Raw genomic sequence first — 17,251 nt, 5'->3', positions numbered from 1 at the left:
TCGATCTAGCTCAAGTGCTGCTCTCATTGTGTGTGTTCTCCAATTGACCCCAAGCCTCCCTTTATACTTTTCTTGTTGAGAAATCAACGGCTGTGATCTAATCTCTAATCAACGGCTAAGATTAAATTAGACTTGATCCTTATCACTTAGAAGCTTCTCACCCATATTTCCATTAATACCTATTAACATTTTAATTTTCCTAAGTTTAGACTTAGGAACCCCATTAAAAATATTACTTATTTTAATAAAATACAATCCGGGTGGAATTTCACCAAACGATTTTTGGGTCTTGGAGATCTCATGTGTTCTAGCCACAAAATTTCAGAGCTAGAGCACATCCGATGCTACCCAAAAACTCAACATCTTCTAGCAACTTCGACTATGTAGTAGCTTTCGGCATCAGGGAACTTCTGACATCAGCTAGCTTCCGGCATCAATGAAACTTGGAAGACTTTGATCTCCCAAACTAGGGCATGAAACAAAGAGAGAGAGACACTAAAATTTCGTTTTTCTTCTTCTCCTTAGACCTCACCCAACTCGCACTTCCTTCTCCTCCTTCTTCTTCTCCGGCTTCAACAAAGATCGAACTTGCTTGTGAGAGAGAGTGCTCCAAATGAATTCGACTTCTATTTATAGGCTTCAAGGGAGGTCGAAGTGATGTCCTTATGCCGACTTGATCTCTTCTAGGCCGACTTGATGTGGAGGTTAAATAAATTATATTTGACTCAATACTAAACCTTTTTACATGATTCAAAAGCCCAAGAAGGGTCTCTTTAAAAGTACAATGACTCTATTGACTCAGAATAAATCCTAGAAGTCCTCAATGGGGACTTTGACCTAAAACATGGTGACCCAAGCATGAAACCCATGCTTTAATAAATCACAATAATAATAATAAAAATTCTTTTCTTTATTCTTTTGACAAGTACATTACAAGATGACTCAAATACATTTTCTGAATGCCAAGCCTAGTTACATTTTCCAACAAAACCCTTTGAGAAGAATCATAGGCTTACCGAGGTGTTGTTACATGGCTTAATATTCATACTAGAATCATTTTTACATTATAAAATCAGAATTTTGGATTACAGTGATGAAATTGACACAAAATTTTTGTTCCACTGCTGTATACTCTGCTCCTTGGACTGTTGACATGTACATGGTCAACAAGTCTTTGGGTCTTAGTTTTCTCATTTGACCAAATTCTATACAAAGAGAAGAGATTCTTTCTGTGTTTTCCCCTTTGGAGGTCTTTTACCTTGGCGTGGAGCCTAATTCTTGTGTCTATTGTTTTATGATCTTCATGGTTTATGACCTTGATAATTGTTTGATGTATAGAATCTAATAAAGAACAATTAGAAGCTAACTAAAGTTCACAAGCAATTATTAAGGATAAGGAGAAATGGTTTTAGTAGCTGTGCTTCTAAATTTTCTAACAGAGATGCTCACCAAATTTTAGGGAAATGTCGATGTCCTTAGCATAGGGGACCCTGTCTCTAAAATTATAAAAATAAAAAGAAAACAAAAAATACCAACAATAACAATTCATCCCATGCAAATTCATCATTGTGCAATGTAAATGCTAAATTCAGATTTGTAAATGATATAAACATGATTTGGATTCAGCTTCATAAATGAAACACATTGATTCAGATTCATCATTCTAAATAGTACTAAGCAAAACAGTAGATATTGAAATATGAGATAGCAAACTTGAAATTATAAAAAATTTGTAAAGAGTGAAGAATCAAAACACTGCAAATGGAATATTAGATAGAGCATTAGGTACTTATATTATTATTTTTTCTATTTTTCTATTTTTATTTTTAACGTTCATTGCCAAAAAATTAAGCGGAGGGGGGTGCACAATGTGTGGGGGTCCCACTTTTTGAGGAGTGGCCAGGTGTCCCCCTTTTTGAGGAGCATTTTTCACATGCAGTGAAACATTTTCATGTGTGTTTCCTCGTGTTTTGCAAAAGGGGGGATGCAGTGAAACATTTTGCTAGGTGCCCCCCAGTGCCTAAGTGAGGGAAGCGTAGGGGCATGCCCCCAAACATGGGGGGCACATACCTGTTGAACATTTCATGTAATATACATAACTTGATCCACTGCATATGTACCAATAAGATGACTTATGCTCCAAAAATAGAACTCTATACTATCTTTATACATTTGTTAATACAATGTGTATTTACCTAAATGAAGCCTATATATAATATTGCGTTAAGAAAGGGACATTTATTGTTTCTTTACTTGGGAAATATTGTACACCATTTTTATTTGCTAGAAAATTTGGTCAAATTTGGTCTTTGTCCTTGGATTTGTCAAATTTGGTCTTCATCCTTGATTATGCAAATGAATAATTTAAGTTTAAATGGCTTTATAAACATGAAAGTATTATACATCACATGTTACTATTGTTTTAGAAAAAAATGAAGTATTGCATGTGAAAGTTATTATCTTTTGGACGTCAACTAATTAGTTTAGTGGCATTGTTCATAAAGTATCTATTTTTATTTATTGTTTTGCTTTAAATTTTCTATTTTGCATTCTTACACCGTGTGAGATTATTTTGGTTATGCTATGTTTAACAGATTCCTCCCATTATGCTTTGGTCTCTTACTTGTGCTGCTTTTGGAGGTATTTTCTTTAATCTGTAATATGTAAGATCACACTTTCAAGTATTTTGTTCAATAATACAGTGTCTTGTTGACTTGATTCCATGTAAGCTACTTTTAATGGGCACTTTAGTACTAGAATTTGAAATTATTTGTGCTCATTGTATTATGTATATAATTTTTTTTTTTTGCTATTTGTACAATGTACTTTAATGTCATGTTTTAGCTTTAGTGTTGTTATATATATATATATATATATATATATATATATATATTATAATAATGATCAATTAACTATTGATTAGTATAGAAGAGGCATGTCTTTAAGGACATGACCATGTCTTTAAGGTAACTTAGAGGTTTTCATAAAAAGACCTAATTTATAAAATTAAAATTAAGAAAAGGATTAAGAGGAAGTTATTAGAGGCAAGGTTATTTAAAAAAAGTGAAGATTTTTATCTATTAGAAAAAAATAAAAATGTGATTTTTTTTTTTTTTACAATGTCGGCTACTCATATATTAGAAAAACTTTCTGAAGTAAGATCTAGTACATGGCGAGGAAAAGAGTAAGAACTGAGGTACAAAACCGGGTACGCAGACCCATAGTCCTCAAAGTTTCTTTTGATTGAACACAAAACGGTAGACAAACGGCAATACTGCCTTACATAAGAACCACCTAACCAGGCAAATTTGTAATGCATAAGATCAAGGATAATGAGCAGTGACCGAGTCTTCCTTTCGAACGCTGGCTCTAGTCGAGTTTTCTGCATGTTGGCTCTCAGTGAGAGTGCGCAGATGATCAATAACCGCCTCCATGTGGATGCAGCGGTCTTTAAGATCTTCAATTTCCCTTTTTCTTTTTTCCAATTTCTTTCTTTTGGAGTTTCTATCAGCATGATAGTCTTCTGTTAGTTCTTTAACCTGAGCTATAAGGTTGTTAATCATCACAGTATGTGCCTTACACATATTACATTCTTTGTTATTGAAGATGTTCCTCATTGGGTCTTTGGTCTGGGCCTGGTTGGAGGTCTGGCCTTGCTGACCCGCCATTGGAGTAACCTGAGGGAAGAGAAGGGAGAGCGTGCTTTTGAAGAGGGAATCAGAGTCCGCCTTGAAGAGCGCGGGACCGCAGAGGAGCTGCGAATTTGAGAGGAGGCGAAGGGGCCTTTCGGTCTTCTGGCAATCTCTGCTTGGGGAGCAAGAGCGACTGTTAGAAAAAAACGAATTCACATATAACTGAAAGTTTCTTACCACAGGCTCAGGACCGGTGAGGATCCTTGAGGAGAAGTGTGCTACCCAAGTGCACCAGGAACTTGCTGTAGAAGATCGATCGCTGACAGAGGAAATGTTATGGAGCTGCCCACTGTTTATAGGTGACGGAAGGTTCTGCGCGCTGATGGATCGGATCTGAGAGTGCTCAAAAATAGAGTGAAAACGATCAGTTTCCATGATTACCATTTTGACATACTGATTGCAAGAGGTATGGACTTTGCTGTATACGCCCAGAGAGCCGGCCTTGGAAGGACAAGGAGTCACGCGGGCAGTTCGGACGCTGAGGGGTTTAGGTGCCCGAGGTTGAGATGCTCCATCATTGAGCCGGAAAATGCAGAGAGATGCGACAAGGTGGCTCTGATGTCTGAGTTGACTACTCCCTTGATATGGAACGACGGCTGGCTTGTGCTCACGGGATTTCCTTGGCATAGAATGAATTGTTTTCTCTGACCTGGCCGATCCTCCTTCTGACCGCTTGGTTAGCTTGCTGGTCAGCCTCCTTGTTGAAATTCCTGAGGATATGATTAAAATTGACTTCTCCTAACACTCTGACGTTCTCCATGATTCGATTCTTAATGTTGTTAAGGGCCAATTGTTTGAAGTCTCTACCTGAATTCATGGCAGCTATTATAATAGCTGAATCTCCTAAGATGAGCAGATTCTGAAGGCCTTTGCTCTTTGCAATGAGAGAGCCCAGAAGGAGGCTATAGGCCTCGGCTTTGTTGTTAGACATTTGGCCTAAGCCCCATTCAAAGGAGACCATAGTGTTCCCCTGCTCATCCTTAATGATCCCACTAGCCCCAGCTTGGCCTGGGTTCTTTTTTGAGGCTCCATCAAAATACAGGGTAGGCCTTTTTTGTTTCCTGATCCAGGTACTAATTTCTTCTTCGGTGCCGCGGAGCTTCCAATTCTGATTGCCATTCCTCTCTCTGTTGCCTACAAAAGGTCTTGGAGTAAGGTTGAATTTTCCCAGCCAGTCCTTGAGCCTTTCATCCTCGACCTCCAGGTCTTTCTCAGAAACCCCTGATGCTTCGAAAGACTCTGCAATGAGGGCAATGGATTTAGCCACGATACCTGTAATGGAAGGCTTTTGGTTGTTGAAGATGCATTTGTTACGTGCAATCCATATTTGCCAACTCAGATTTGCAGGGATGCTGTTCCAGATCCTATGCACTATGTGGTTACCTTTTTTGGGTTGATAGAGTCTTTTGTCCCAGTTTTTGTGGAGGGTCGAGATCTGAGGAGGGAGGGCTTCTGAAGAGATAGCTCCAGAGAGAAGGTACCAACAAGCTTTAGATGTCGGGCACTCAACAAAGAGATGAGTTATGGATTCTTCAGCTGACCTGCAAAGACAACACATAGATGGCCCCTGGATACCTCGCTTCCTGAGGTTCTCAGCAGTTAGAATTTTGCCGTGGAGAAGGGTCCAATTGAATAATTTGACCTTTGGGGGGCATTCAGGGCGCCATGCAGCTTTGTACAGGGGCCAATTGTTTACCACAGAGATGTCTTGGAGAGCTTTGTATCCTTCTTTAACTGAGTAATTGCCCCCATTTGGGTCCCAAACGAACTTGTCTTCATCCCTTCTGCTGGTGGGTGCTGAACCACTGAGGGAGCTTTTGAGCTCATCCCAGAGCTTGACTAAATTTAGAGGGAGGTTGGGGAGGAACCAGCCAGCCCAGCTATCATGATCCCATAGAGAGATATCAGAGAGAGAGTTGAAATTCGAATCAGCCATCCATCTTTGAAGGGGGACCATGTGATGGAGGATTTCTCTGGCCTGAGACCCCATTATTCTATCTTTCCAGATGCTTATTTCTTTACCATTCCCCGGAGCTCTAGAGATGAACGGCTTGCAAAGGGGGATCGTTTTCTTGATAAGGTTCCAAGTTGGAGTGCCTTGCCTTTCTATGATGTTTTCTGTTAGGATATTGCTGTTTGGGCCATTTAGGTATTTTTTCTTCATTATGGAAGTCCACCAAGCCCCTTTTTCATTTAAAATCCTCCAGATCAACTTGAAGCCCAATGCTAGATTTGCTAACCTAGGAACCCTTATTCCTAGCCCACCCTTTTCCACCGGAAGGATCACCTTATACCACTTTACCAAACTGAACTTCTTGGTATTCTGCTTACCACCTTGCCACAGAAAACTCCGAATTATCAACTCCACATGATTGTGAATGCTTGCCGGAGCAAGAGCGATAGCGAACTGATATATGGGAAGAGAGGCGAGGACTGACTTGATCAAAATCGATCTGCCTGCTAAATTCAACCAGTGCACTCCCCAACTTTGCAATTTGCCTCTGAGCTTTTCAATAATCTTGACCCAAATCCCTGAATTGATTTTCTCTTTAGCCAGTGGGAGCCCCAGATACATGAAATGGTTCCAATTCAGCTGCGCTGGAATTTCCATGATGAGGGATATGCGCTGTAAGATATGGTTAGGGATGTTCCAGGCATACAACATGCATTTGTTATTGTTGAGTTTGCCTCCTGAGGCAAGAAGAAAGAGGTCCAAGACTTTTTTAAATCTCCTCGCCATTATGCTAGATGCACCTCCTATGAGAAGGGTGTCATCCGCAAACAGAGAATGATTGATACCTTTCGATCCTCTGACAATTTCAATCCCTGTTATTTCTCTTTTCTTCCTCAGATTTTCCAGCTTCGAACTAAGAGCTTCCGCCATAAGAATGTAGAGGAAAGGAGAGAGCGGGCACCCTTGCCTCAGGCCCCTAGAGCTTTTAAAAGCTTTGCTGGGCCTTCCATTTATGAGGGGGGCGGTCCAATTGCCCGAAATGCACTCCCGGACCCTGCTTATAAAGAGCTCTGATATTCCCATCTTTTTAAGGACTGCCTGGAGGAAAGAGTGATTTACTCGGTCAAAAGCATTGGCCATGTCCAACTTCATTATCATACCCTTTTCATTCCTAGTGATGCTACTTTGAATTGCCTCCTGGATGAGAATTACATTGTCAGCAATTTGTCTCTTCGGGACAAAGCCCCCTTGGTTCTCAGAGATAAGGGTAGGAAGGATGGATTTGAGCCTGTTAGCAAGGATCTTAGTTACTATTTTGTAGGAGACGTTGCAGAGGGAGATAGGATGGAAACGATTAAAGGAGAGAGGGTTGGGATCTTTAGGAATTAAGGCAAGGAAGGAGGATTTTATTCCACTGCCCATCTTGCATCTTTGGAAGAAATTTCTAACAACTCTGATGTAATCCTTTTTGATGGTTTCCCAGTGTGTCTTGTAGAAGTCCACAGTGAAACCATCGGGTCCCGGGGCCTTGTCTGAGGCCATATTGCGCATTGTTTGCTCGATCTCTTCCTCAGTAATTTCCTTGTCCAGCTCAGAATTTTGATCTTCAGAGGTTTTACATTCCATCGTGTCAAGAATTTCCATGCCATCACTGCTTTGCTGGCCCGCGGTGAGGAGATCTTGGAAATGAGCAGACGCAGCCTCCATGATTTCCTTTTGCTCTTTTATTTCTACTCCATCAACAGAAATTTTATCTATATTATTACCTGCTCTCCTGAGTTTCAAGTTGTTGTGGAAAAAGGAGGTGTTCCTATCTCCCGACTTGAGCCATAGACATCTTGACTTTTGTCTTTGTTCCTCTTCCTCTTTTCTGTTCAGCTTGTACAGTTCCTTTTGGAGTTCCATCTCTTGGATCTGCTCCTCTTCCGTGTCTTGTCTGCTGTCTTTCCCTTGATCCCACTGCATGAGTTTGGCTTGGAGTGCAGATTTGTTTCGATTTTCTTCTATTACCTTGGTTTTGACCCACTGTTTGATGGCCCAACGCAGAATCTTTATTTTGGATTCCCAGACAAAGTGCGGGGACCCTCTGATCTCTGTTGACCAATGTTCTTTAATCAGAGTTCGGAAATCTTCCTGATCCTCCCACGCTTTGTTGTATCTGAATGGTAGCGGACCCAGATTTTCTCCTTTATCCAATTTGAGTGCTACAGGCTTATGGTCTGAGAAGCTCCCTTGGATAATGAGACTTTTGATGCATGCAAATTTAACCACTATTCTGTCTTGGACGAGAATTCGGTCCAGTCTTTCCTTAATATTGTTTCTACCTGCTCTCTTGTTGGACCAGGTGAATCTCCCATTCTGAGGAGGGAAGTCCACTAAATTGTGATTTAGAATGATTTCCTCAATGGCATCCCTAGAGGGATCAGCCAGGAAGTTTCCCCCCATCTTTTCATCAGCATTCCTTATTAAATTTAGGTCTCCCCCTAGAAAAAGGTTCCGTCCTTGAGTTTCTTGGAGGTCTGCTGCAATTGACTTCCAACAGGCATCCTTGTCTCGATAGTGTGGGGGGGCGTAGACATTATAGATAGTATATTCTTCTGTCTCTGTTATGTTTTGAATATCTGAGCGGATCCACCAGCTGCTTTGTTTTTTATTTAGCAATTTCCATTTTTGTTTGTTCCAAATGGTCCCTATGCCCCCTGAGGCACCAGCTGCGCTAACTGCTATTCCTTCATAAGTTCTGTTATTCTTTAGGTAGTTTTTGAAGTCCTGTTCATTAATTTTGGTCTCCTGGAGGAGGAGGATGTCTGGGTGTTCTGATTTAAGAAGGTCACGGACTGCGTTGACTTTGAGGGAGGAGCCCATCCCCCTACAATTCCAAGAGACCAGATTCATTACTTAAATAATTTGTTTTGAGGACCTCCTTTCTCTTTCCCTTTCTCGCCATTTCCTTTCATCTTATCCAGATAAGTATCCATTGGCTGTTGAATCCCTGTTGTCATTTCTTTTGCTGCCGCCTCATCCCTTACTTCCTTATTTGTTTTCCTTCCGACTTTCCTTGGTGGTTCTACGGAAGTGTTGCTTTCCTTAGACTTGTTCCGGGTTAATATTCTCTCTATAGTGTGTGGGGGGGAGGAGGGAGGGGGGGAGGAAGGCGGGGGGGAGGCGGGGGTGACAGGAGGGACTCTAGGGGAGGGGGGGGGGGAAGGAGGGTCAGCTTCTGATAAGGTTTCAAATGGGTTGGAGGATGCGGGCATGGTCGGCCTTGACGGAGAAGGGGGGAGAGGGGGGGCTGTAGGGTTGATGAGTTTTCCTTTAGGAGGGTTGGGCCTCTTCTTTTTGACGGTTTCCCAGGCTTCCTCTGTTGTTTCAGGGTTAGAATCAGAAACATTTGCATTTGCTTTACTACATCTATTGGCAAAATGTCCATACTCGTGACATACCTTGCACTTGAAGGGGAGCTGTTCGTAATCGACTTGCTGAAGATGCGTCCATTGGTCAACTCTGAGCTTGATGGCTTCTGGTAGTCCCTTCCCGAGGTCCACTTCTACACAGATTCTTGCGCATGCGTGCATGTTCTCCTTTGGTTCCGATCTGTCAATATACTTCCCTATTCCGTTTCCAATTGCCTTCACTGATTCATCTCCCCAGCAATGTAGAGGGAGATGCGGGAGCCGGACCCAGACGGGAACTGCATTGGGGACATCCATCTCCGGGTCAAAATCCGGTGTCCATCTGTTCAGGTAAAGGCCTCTAGTATCCATGAAATATGGGCCGTTCCGGAAGATTAGGTTTCTGTCTTCCACTGTTTCGAATAGGAACGTAAAAAACCCTCTTCCGCAGAAGCGGATCGCTATCTTGCCTTGCACGATTGAGTTCCAGTTTCTTTCCACCCATCGCTGAACAGTGCGTGGGGAGGGCCATAAACCTGTGAACTGACCAACCAAACCTCTATCAGCTAGAGCAACTGCCGTTCTCCGGGGAAGGGCAGGGGGGAGCGGAATTTCTGGGATCTCATCCATTTTTTTGACGAAGCGAGAAGTAACTGGTCTGATCCTCTCCGAGGAGTTCTCCTGGGTGAGGGAGGCAAAAGATTTCATAAGATCGACCTGATCCGGTCCAGAAGGGCCCAAGTCCGCCATGGTCGGGGAACAACCAGAGGCAGGCGACCTAGCAGCAATAGCTGCTAGGCGCAGGAGCAAGGAGAGGCAGGGTCGAGGTCAGGAAAGGCGAGGGGGAGAGAGGAGACACGGGGAAGGGGGAGGGAGGGAGATGGCGGGCTCAGGGGCGGGAGGCCCGATCGCAGACAGACCTCGCAGCCAGGCTGCAAGGCACGGGGAGGCAGGAGGGGCTCAGGGCGCGGCCATGGCGAGGAGCGCGCGATCATCAACCAAAAAAAAGTAAGGATCAAGTCAAAAGATCAAAAAATAAAAATGTGATTTAAGAAAGGAAAAGGTTATCAAAAATAGATTGAAATATATTTCATTATTATATAATTAAAAGGAGTTATCATTAAAATTGGATTGAAGGATTAATAAAAAGTAAAAGGGGTTACCTTTAAAACCAATGTGCTAATAATTAGTGATTCCTAAATCGAATAATAATTATGTTAGTACTAAATGTGCTAACCAATTAGTGATTCCTAAATCGAATAAATTCGAACATTTTTTTTTGAAACAAGTAACAAACAATACGATATAAGCAATCTACAACTAAATATTGGGGATTATACTTTTATCTCACAATTCACCTTTAAAACCTTATTTGTGATGATAGTGATATAATTCTGGGTTCGCCCTAGGTGGAAACTTTCAGATTCTTCATCCTAAATACGAAAAAGGTTTTTTTGATATTTTCTTACAAAAAGAAAAAAATAGTGCTATATGATGTTACATTGAAACCAAATTCAGTAACTCCAGAAGACGTAAAAGATATCTCAAAAGTAATTCTTCAAGAAAAGCAAAAGGTAATGCAAAATATGTAGAAAAAAGTTGAAAAGATTATCGCAAACAAAAATGAAGATGTCACTCGCCCCAAGGACCACAACGAGAAATTATTGACACAAATTAAGAAACTTAAAAATGACAAGAAATCATTGAAAAACAAATTAGAAGAACTCAGCATGAAAGACCTAACAAAGTCGTCAGACGTAACTGTCCAAGTGAAGAAAAAGGAATGCATACCGATCTAGTCAATATCTTTGTTTTGCTAATGCAAGAGTCGGACCTTCCCATTCATTAATCAAGAAATATAGTACAAAGAGTTACAACACAACCCTCAAGGTCGTTGACAAAGGAAAAGAACTAAAGCAGAACTTTTCCTTACGCTCTACCAACAAACTTAACCTTTCGAAAGAAGAAAAATAAAAGAGTTTAGACTTGGAGTCGTAAAACTCAAATCGGTCGACAAGAAAAGGGGCTCCAACACCCGCGATCTCAAACTAAGAATCGACTTTTCGGGTTAGACAAATCGGTCCAAAAAGTACTGAAGCGCCGCATGCCTGAACACCTGGGACCACAAACCTGCACGGGAGATCTGGACCGTTGAAACCCCAAGAGCCAGCCGACGGTGTATATTGATATCGGATCGGCCAACAAGCATGGAAGATAACTTGCGATGAGGGCGGTTTTCCTCCCGACCCCACCGCCACGTGGAGCTCAACGATTGTGATCGCTCCTGAATGGGGAAAACCACTTCCCACCTGTTGGGGCCGCGAAAACCACTTCCACGCCACAGAACTGCTCGGACCATCCAGACCGTCGGATGGCATAGAAAAAAACGGATGGTTGTGCTTGATGTCGCACAGCAAAAAGGCGCCGAACTTTAAGGCGCGATGAGGGTGGTTTTCGAATCCGTCCCACCACCACGTGTCACTCTTTAAATGGTATCGCTGCCCATACTCCGAAACCACTTTCTGATGGAAAGCGGTGCGATCTCCAGAATACCGCTCCTCCTGCTGAATGTTCGCCCGACCATAGGAATTAGGATGCGGAAGCCCCCAACTCCATTGCCGACGATTATTTACTAAAGCATTTTCCTGGATTGGGGAAAACTTATGCCAAACACTGATGATTATAGAAGAAGGGATAAACCCCCCGCCATTATCCACCAGGGCCATTCTTTTACCTGTTTTCCCCAAAAGAACGAAACCAGCCAAGCTCTTCACATGAATCCTGTAGGGAAACCTGAAACGAATATTGAAAGAATAGTTCTCCTGCCACTTCCATTCTAACGAAGGACCCATAACCGGAGAATGTACTGAAGAGGCGAAAAGAAATGTCTCAAACCCATCCGCGAACCAATGGCGCCCAAAGGGAAAATCAAGAGGCCGAGGAATCATTGGCTGGGGACACTTCACCTCTGCAAGAAACCCTTCCACTACTATAGACCACCTGACTGTCCTCTGCCGCTTGGTTATAGCAAAGAACCTTTAAATGATTCTGGGACAGATCCTGCCACTTCTTCACCATCCTGCAATCTTCATTGTTCACCCCTTGGTTGGCTAGAATGTCCGCAAGCTTGTTAGCATTTCTGCGCACATGATTGAAACTAACAGATCCCAAACCTTGAAGGTGAGCTTGAATCCTTTGATAAACCTGGATTAGTCTCCAATGATTTGAGACTTTCTCCGGTTTGGATCCACAACTGATTCTTTTTACAGAGTTGATGGTGATTTCTGAGTCTGCCTCTATAATAACATTTGAGCTACGATTTTTAATCAGAATCTCCAGGCCCTGCTCCATTGCCATTAGTTTCGCCATGTTATTGGTAGCTTTACCTAAATGGCTGTGGAAGATTAATATGATTCTTCCCTCTTCATTCCTTAAAACTCCTCCAGACCCAGCTAATCCTGGATTACCTTTGGAGGCTCCATCAATATTGAGTTTCAGGTAGTTTTTCGGAGGAGGCTGCCAACAATCTTTCTCTGTATTCATTGTCGTTTTTTTTTTTCCAAGCCCTTGTGGAATGATCTTGTGCAATCCCAGCAGTTTGAGTGTTCTCAGCTCCATTGTTGAGGGTGGAATCTCTGGGATATTGCGCACTGTGGTGCTGACTGTTTCCCTTATCTGCTTTAGAATCAGATCATAGAGCTTCTGAGGGTTGGCTTTTTCGTTCTTAAAGATTCTCTTATTTCTTTCTTTCCAAACATTCCAGATAATGAATCCTGGTGTAAAAGCCCATGCCCGATTAAGCACCTCATTCTCCGAAAAGCTCCTCCTCCAATTATTTAGGGTATTTATGATGCTCTCTCTGTCCCTGTCTGATTGTTGGAAAATGTTAGAAAAGGAATTCCACAACCAGGTGGTGTAAGAGCAGCAGTTGAGGATGTGCTCCATAGTCTCCTCTTGCTCTTCACAAAGCTGACATTTAGAAGGCCCCAAGACGCCCCTTTTTCTAATATTGTCCCAAGTCAAAATTTTCTTATGGTGCACTAGCCACATGAAGAGCTTGATTTTCATCCAACCTTGGTGAGACCAGAGTTGCCTCCAAGATTTCTCTAGCACACAGGACTCCAGCCCCAGGAGGATATACTTTGCCTCTTTGAGATTGAAGGTACCGTTGTTGTTGTTACCCCATCTTAATTGATCCTGCCCCTTTGTGACCATGATCATCCTCTGTTTTAAAATGCTTCTCAGTGCTTCTGCTTTTGTTGTTAAGAGGCTGTTATTTCTACAATCAATGTTACTCTAGTTTCTCCACTTGTCCTGGCCCTGAGGGATGTTCCAAAAATCTTTTACTTTGATCAGTCCTTGGGAATCTGTTTCTTGTTTGAGACTTATGAAGTCCTCCTTTGACAGCACCGGTTCTTGTTGCCATTTGTCCTCCCAAAAGAGTGCTTGCTCACCATCTTTGATTTCCCCTTTTTCTATTCTCCCAAGCCCTGTTCCAGATAAGAGAGCCCCTTGTAAAAATTTCTGTTTTCCCACCCCGGTTTTCAGTTTCTCCTTATTTCTCCCATGTAGTTAAATGCCCATTCCCATAACCATACATTTAACAGACTGAAAAAAATAAATATTGCTGAAAACACAAATTCTGGAATTTTTTCAGAATGCTGGAAATTGCAGAATTAAAAATCAGCAATTAAAAACAGCCATTAAAACACATTAAAACACTGATATTTTTTGTCAACTTGACCCTGGAAAAACCCCCTACAACTCTTGGGGAAAACCAGTTTGAGAGCTCTTCTTTATTTCTGAAAATTGTCTTTTTACAGTGAGAATTATTCAACAAAAAAATCAGCAAGCAAATTTACAACTTATCTCCTTTCCCGTGCCTCACAGCAATTTGGAAATTACAGCAAACAGGACAGCAATAAATGCTGTACGACCTCCGTTTTGTGTGCAGAAAAATCAGCAAACTGCTCCTCGATTTTTGTGCAAAAATCTGCCTTTCACTATGTGCTGAATCAGCTGTACAAATCTGCTCAACTGCTGCCTTGGAATGTGTGCCAAGCTGCTGTCTCCTTCTCCTTCCTGCTCAGAAATCTCTCTTGCTCTCTAGCTCTCCTTCTCCCAATCTGCTCATGAAAGAAAGAATGACCTTTTCCTCCTTTTCCTCCTTTAAAATAACTCCAAGTGACTTTTGGGTGATCCAAGTGACTTTTGGGTGATCTCTAAATCCAATGGCTGAAATAGATTTAGATCCATGGCTGAGATTAAATGCTCATTTAAATCTCACTTTCTATTTTTTAATTCACCCCACTTTAATAAAGACCCACTTAGTCATTTATTTCCAAAGTCACTTTTCCTTTCTAATTTTTCATTGACTTTATAAAAGTTACTTTAAAATTAGACTTAGTAACTTTATCACTTAAAGTCACTTTTAAATTAGATTTAACTTTATAAAATTATAAAGTCACTTTAGGAGAAAAATTAAATTCTTTTGGACACTTTTCCCTAGGCCAAAGATCAAAGCCTAAGGGAACCACCTGTCCTCCGGTACCAAATTTCAACACCCCTGATATCTCCCGACATTCTGATGAGATTATTAGTGTGCCAAGAGCTGGCATATTTTTCTTTCCAGACCCTTGCCCACAGGGCTCCTGGCGCTTGCACCCATCGCCACCAAAGCTTGGTTCCTAGCACTTTATTTAGAATCTCCTGATCATCTAAGCCTAGACCCCCATGGCTTTTAGGTTTGCATATTTTTTCCCAGGAAACCAGGGCCCATTTCTTCCTTGTTTCCTCCCTACCCCACAGAAAATCTCTTTGAATATTTCTGATTTTTTCTAAGACTCCTTTGGGAGCTGGAAGGACAGATAACATGAAAATCGGGATGGATTGAAGAACTGCCTTTGTCAGAACCAATCTGCCCGCCAAGTTCAAGGCTCTGAAGGTCCATTTTTTAACTTTATCCTGCAACTTAATTAGCACGGGTTCCCAAATGTTTTTAAGCATTGGTTTGTCTGCGAGAGGTACTCCCAAATATTTTGAGGGGAGGGAGTTCCTTTGGAAGCCAAGGATTCTTGAGATGTTCCTTTGAATAGCAATGTTAATATTAAAGAAGAATATTTTTGATTTTGTGAGATTAACTTCCATACCTGAAGCCTGTGCAAAAGCATTAAGGCTTTGCTTGTAGGCAGCCGCTTCTTTGACTGTGGGAATACCTTGTAACATGGTATCATCTACAAATTGTTGGTGAGTAAGAGTCTGTCCCTTCTTCGAAACTTGAAGACCCTTTATTCTGCCCAAGTTTTTAGCTTGCTTGATAGCCTTGCCCAGTCCTTCCATCATGAGGATGAAGAGAAAGGGAGAGAGTGGATCTCCCTGTCTCAGGCCTCTAGAGGGAAAGAAGATATCTGAGGGAGAGCTGTTAACCAAGATAGAAAAGCTGGAAGTAGTTAGCAGAGCCATTACCCATCTTATCCAGTTGTGATCAAACCCAAAGGCTGTGAGTATCTTCTTGATATATCCCCAATTGACCTTATCATACGCTTTAGCAATATCCAGTTGCATGATCATCCCCGCCTGCTTTTTGCTTTTGAGAGAGTGAACCACCTCATGAGCTTGAATAATGTTATCCAAAATTTGCCGACCCTCCACATAACCAGATTGCTCCTCAGACACTAGTTTAGGGAGGAGGGGTTTGAGTCTGTTAGCCACTACTTTGGATATAATCTTGTAAACCACATTGCATAAAGCTATGGGTCTATACTTATCCGCTGTTTGAGTCGAGTCCTGTTTGGGAATCAAGGTGATGAAGGAGGTATTGAGGGCTTTCAGGATAGTTTTATTAACCCTGGAATCCTCCACAACATTTAAAATATCCAGTTTGACTATATCCCAACAAGCTTTGAAGAAATCCACATTAAAACCATCTGGGCCTGGTGCTTTGCCATTCTGCATATCTTTGAGTACTTCGCTAACCTCCTCTTCAGAAACTGGTCTGTTTAGGTTGAAATTTTCCTCTCTAGACACCAGCTTAGGGATATATCTTGTAATTTCCTTTATGGAATCTTCCCTGTCTGGATTGTTTTCTCGTGTAATGTCTTGAAAATGCTGAACAAGCACTTTTTCAATTTCCTTATGAGTGTTCTGAGTCTCTCCCTTTTTATCCCTTATTGCCGAGATTCTGTTGAATGCCCTATTGGCCATGGTGGATCTATGAAAAAAGATTGTATTGCACTCTCCTTCTTTGAGGCATTGCACTTTGGATTTTTGTCTCCAGAATATTTCTTCTTGTTTACATAGGTTTTCCCACTCATGGTGCAATTTTTCAGACTGTTCATTTATGTCATAGTTAAAGCCTTCTTGGATCAGCTTCTGGTTGAGTTCCTGAATTTTACCTTCCACAAATTTCTTATTCACAAAAATGTTTCCAAAATCCTTCCTATTCCAGTCTTTGAGTTTGCTCTTAATATGCTTTAGTCTTTTGTGAAGGAGAAACATTTTAGATCCTTGGATCTGTAAGTCCTCACTCCAACAATCTTTGATATTACTCAAGAAGTCCGGGTGGGTGAGCCAAATGTTTTCGAATCTGAAGGGTCTGTTCCTTGGAGAATCCAAACCCTTAATTTCCAATTGTATCGGCCAGTGATCCGAGCCACCAAAGGGAAGAATTCTTGCTATAATTTCGTTATTTATAAGCATTAGCTCTTCTGATACCAAGAACCTGTCTAACTTGGAGGCCACTTGGGCTTCCCCTCCTCTCTTGTTGTTCCAAGTAAATAGGCCATTCTCTGAGTCTGAGTCAACCAATTGCCCCAGATTCTTCAACAATCGAGAACACTGAGCCAACTCTTCCTACCCTGTTTGAGCTTCCAGGGTGAGGAATCGAGAGAGAAGGCTCCTAGGGTTGAGGGAACTTTGGACAATAGGAAGTTATCCCTATTTGTTACCCATAGGGTTGGATTTGTAACTCACCCTATCTTGGTCTTTGCAAAGAATACCCTATTTGGCATCATACCCACAAGTCGGTCTTGTTGGGAGTACTGATCCTCGTCTGGCCAACGAGAGAGTGTACTTGGGGGTGTACAACCCAAGGCGATTATGATGCAGGTGCTATAAAACATGACTATTCAGGGATGTTGTTGGGAAGATCAGTAGGCAATAGGATGGGTTGAGAGAACCCAATATGATTCAAGGGTTCAGAGCGTTACTCCCCT

At 41.8% G+C, this 17,251-nt stretch overlaps 1 protein-coding gene across 6 annotated transcripts in view; it reads left to right on the top strand.

The window, feature by feature from the left end:
- Nucleotides 1-17,251, top strand: part of LOC149199891 (uncharacterized) — a 184,731-nt gene that overhangs the window by 132,680 nt on the left and 34,800 nt on the right. For 3 of the 6 annotated variants that reach the window (XM_089402550.1, XM_089402549.1, XM_089402551.1), the window contains exon 5: nt 2,595-2,640. The exons of the other annotated variants lie outside the window; for them this stretch is intronic. In XM_089402550.1, the coding sequence (XP_089258676.1) occupies nt 2,595-2,640 (46 nt within the window). The remainder of the gene's footprint in view (nt 1-2,594; nt 2,641-17,251) is intronic. 6 annotated transcript variants of the gene reach the window in all.

Source organism: Pinus tabuliformis, chromosome 2_1, assembly GCF_031772625.1.
Source record: "Pinus tabuliformis cultivar Carrire ecotype Pingquan chromosome 2_1, CPIR1, whole genome shotgun sequence".
Classification (NCBI taxonomy): domain Eukaryota; kingdom Viridiplantae; phylum Streptophyta; class Pinopsida; order Pinales; family Pinaceae; genus Pinus; species Pinus tabuliformis.
This window is presented reverse-complemented; position numbering and strand designations above follow the sequence as displayed.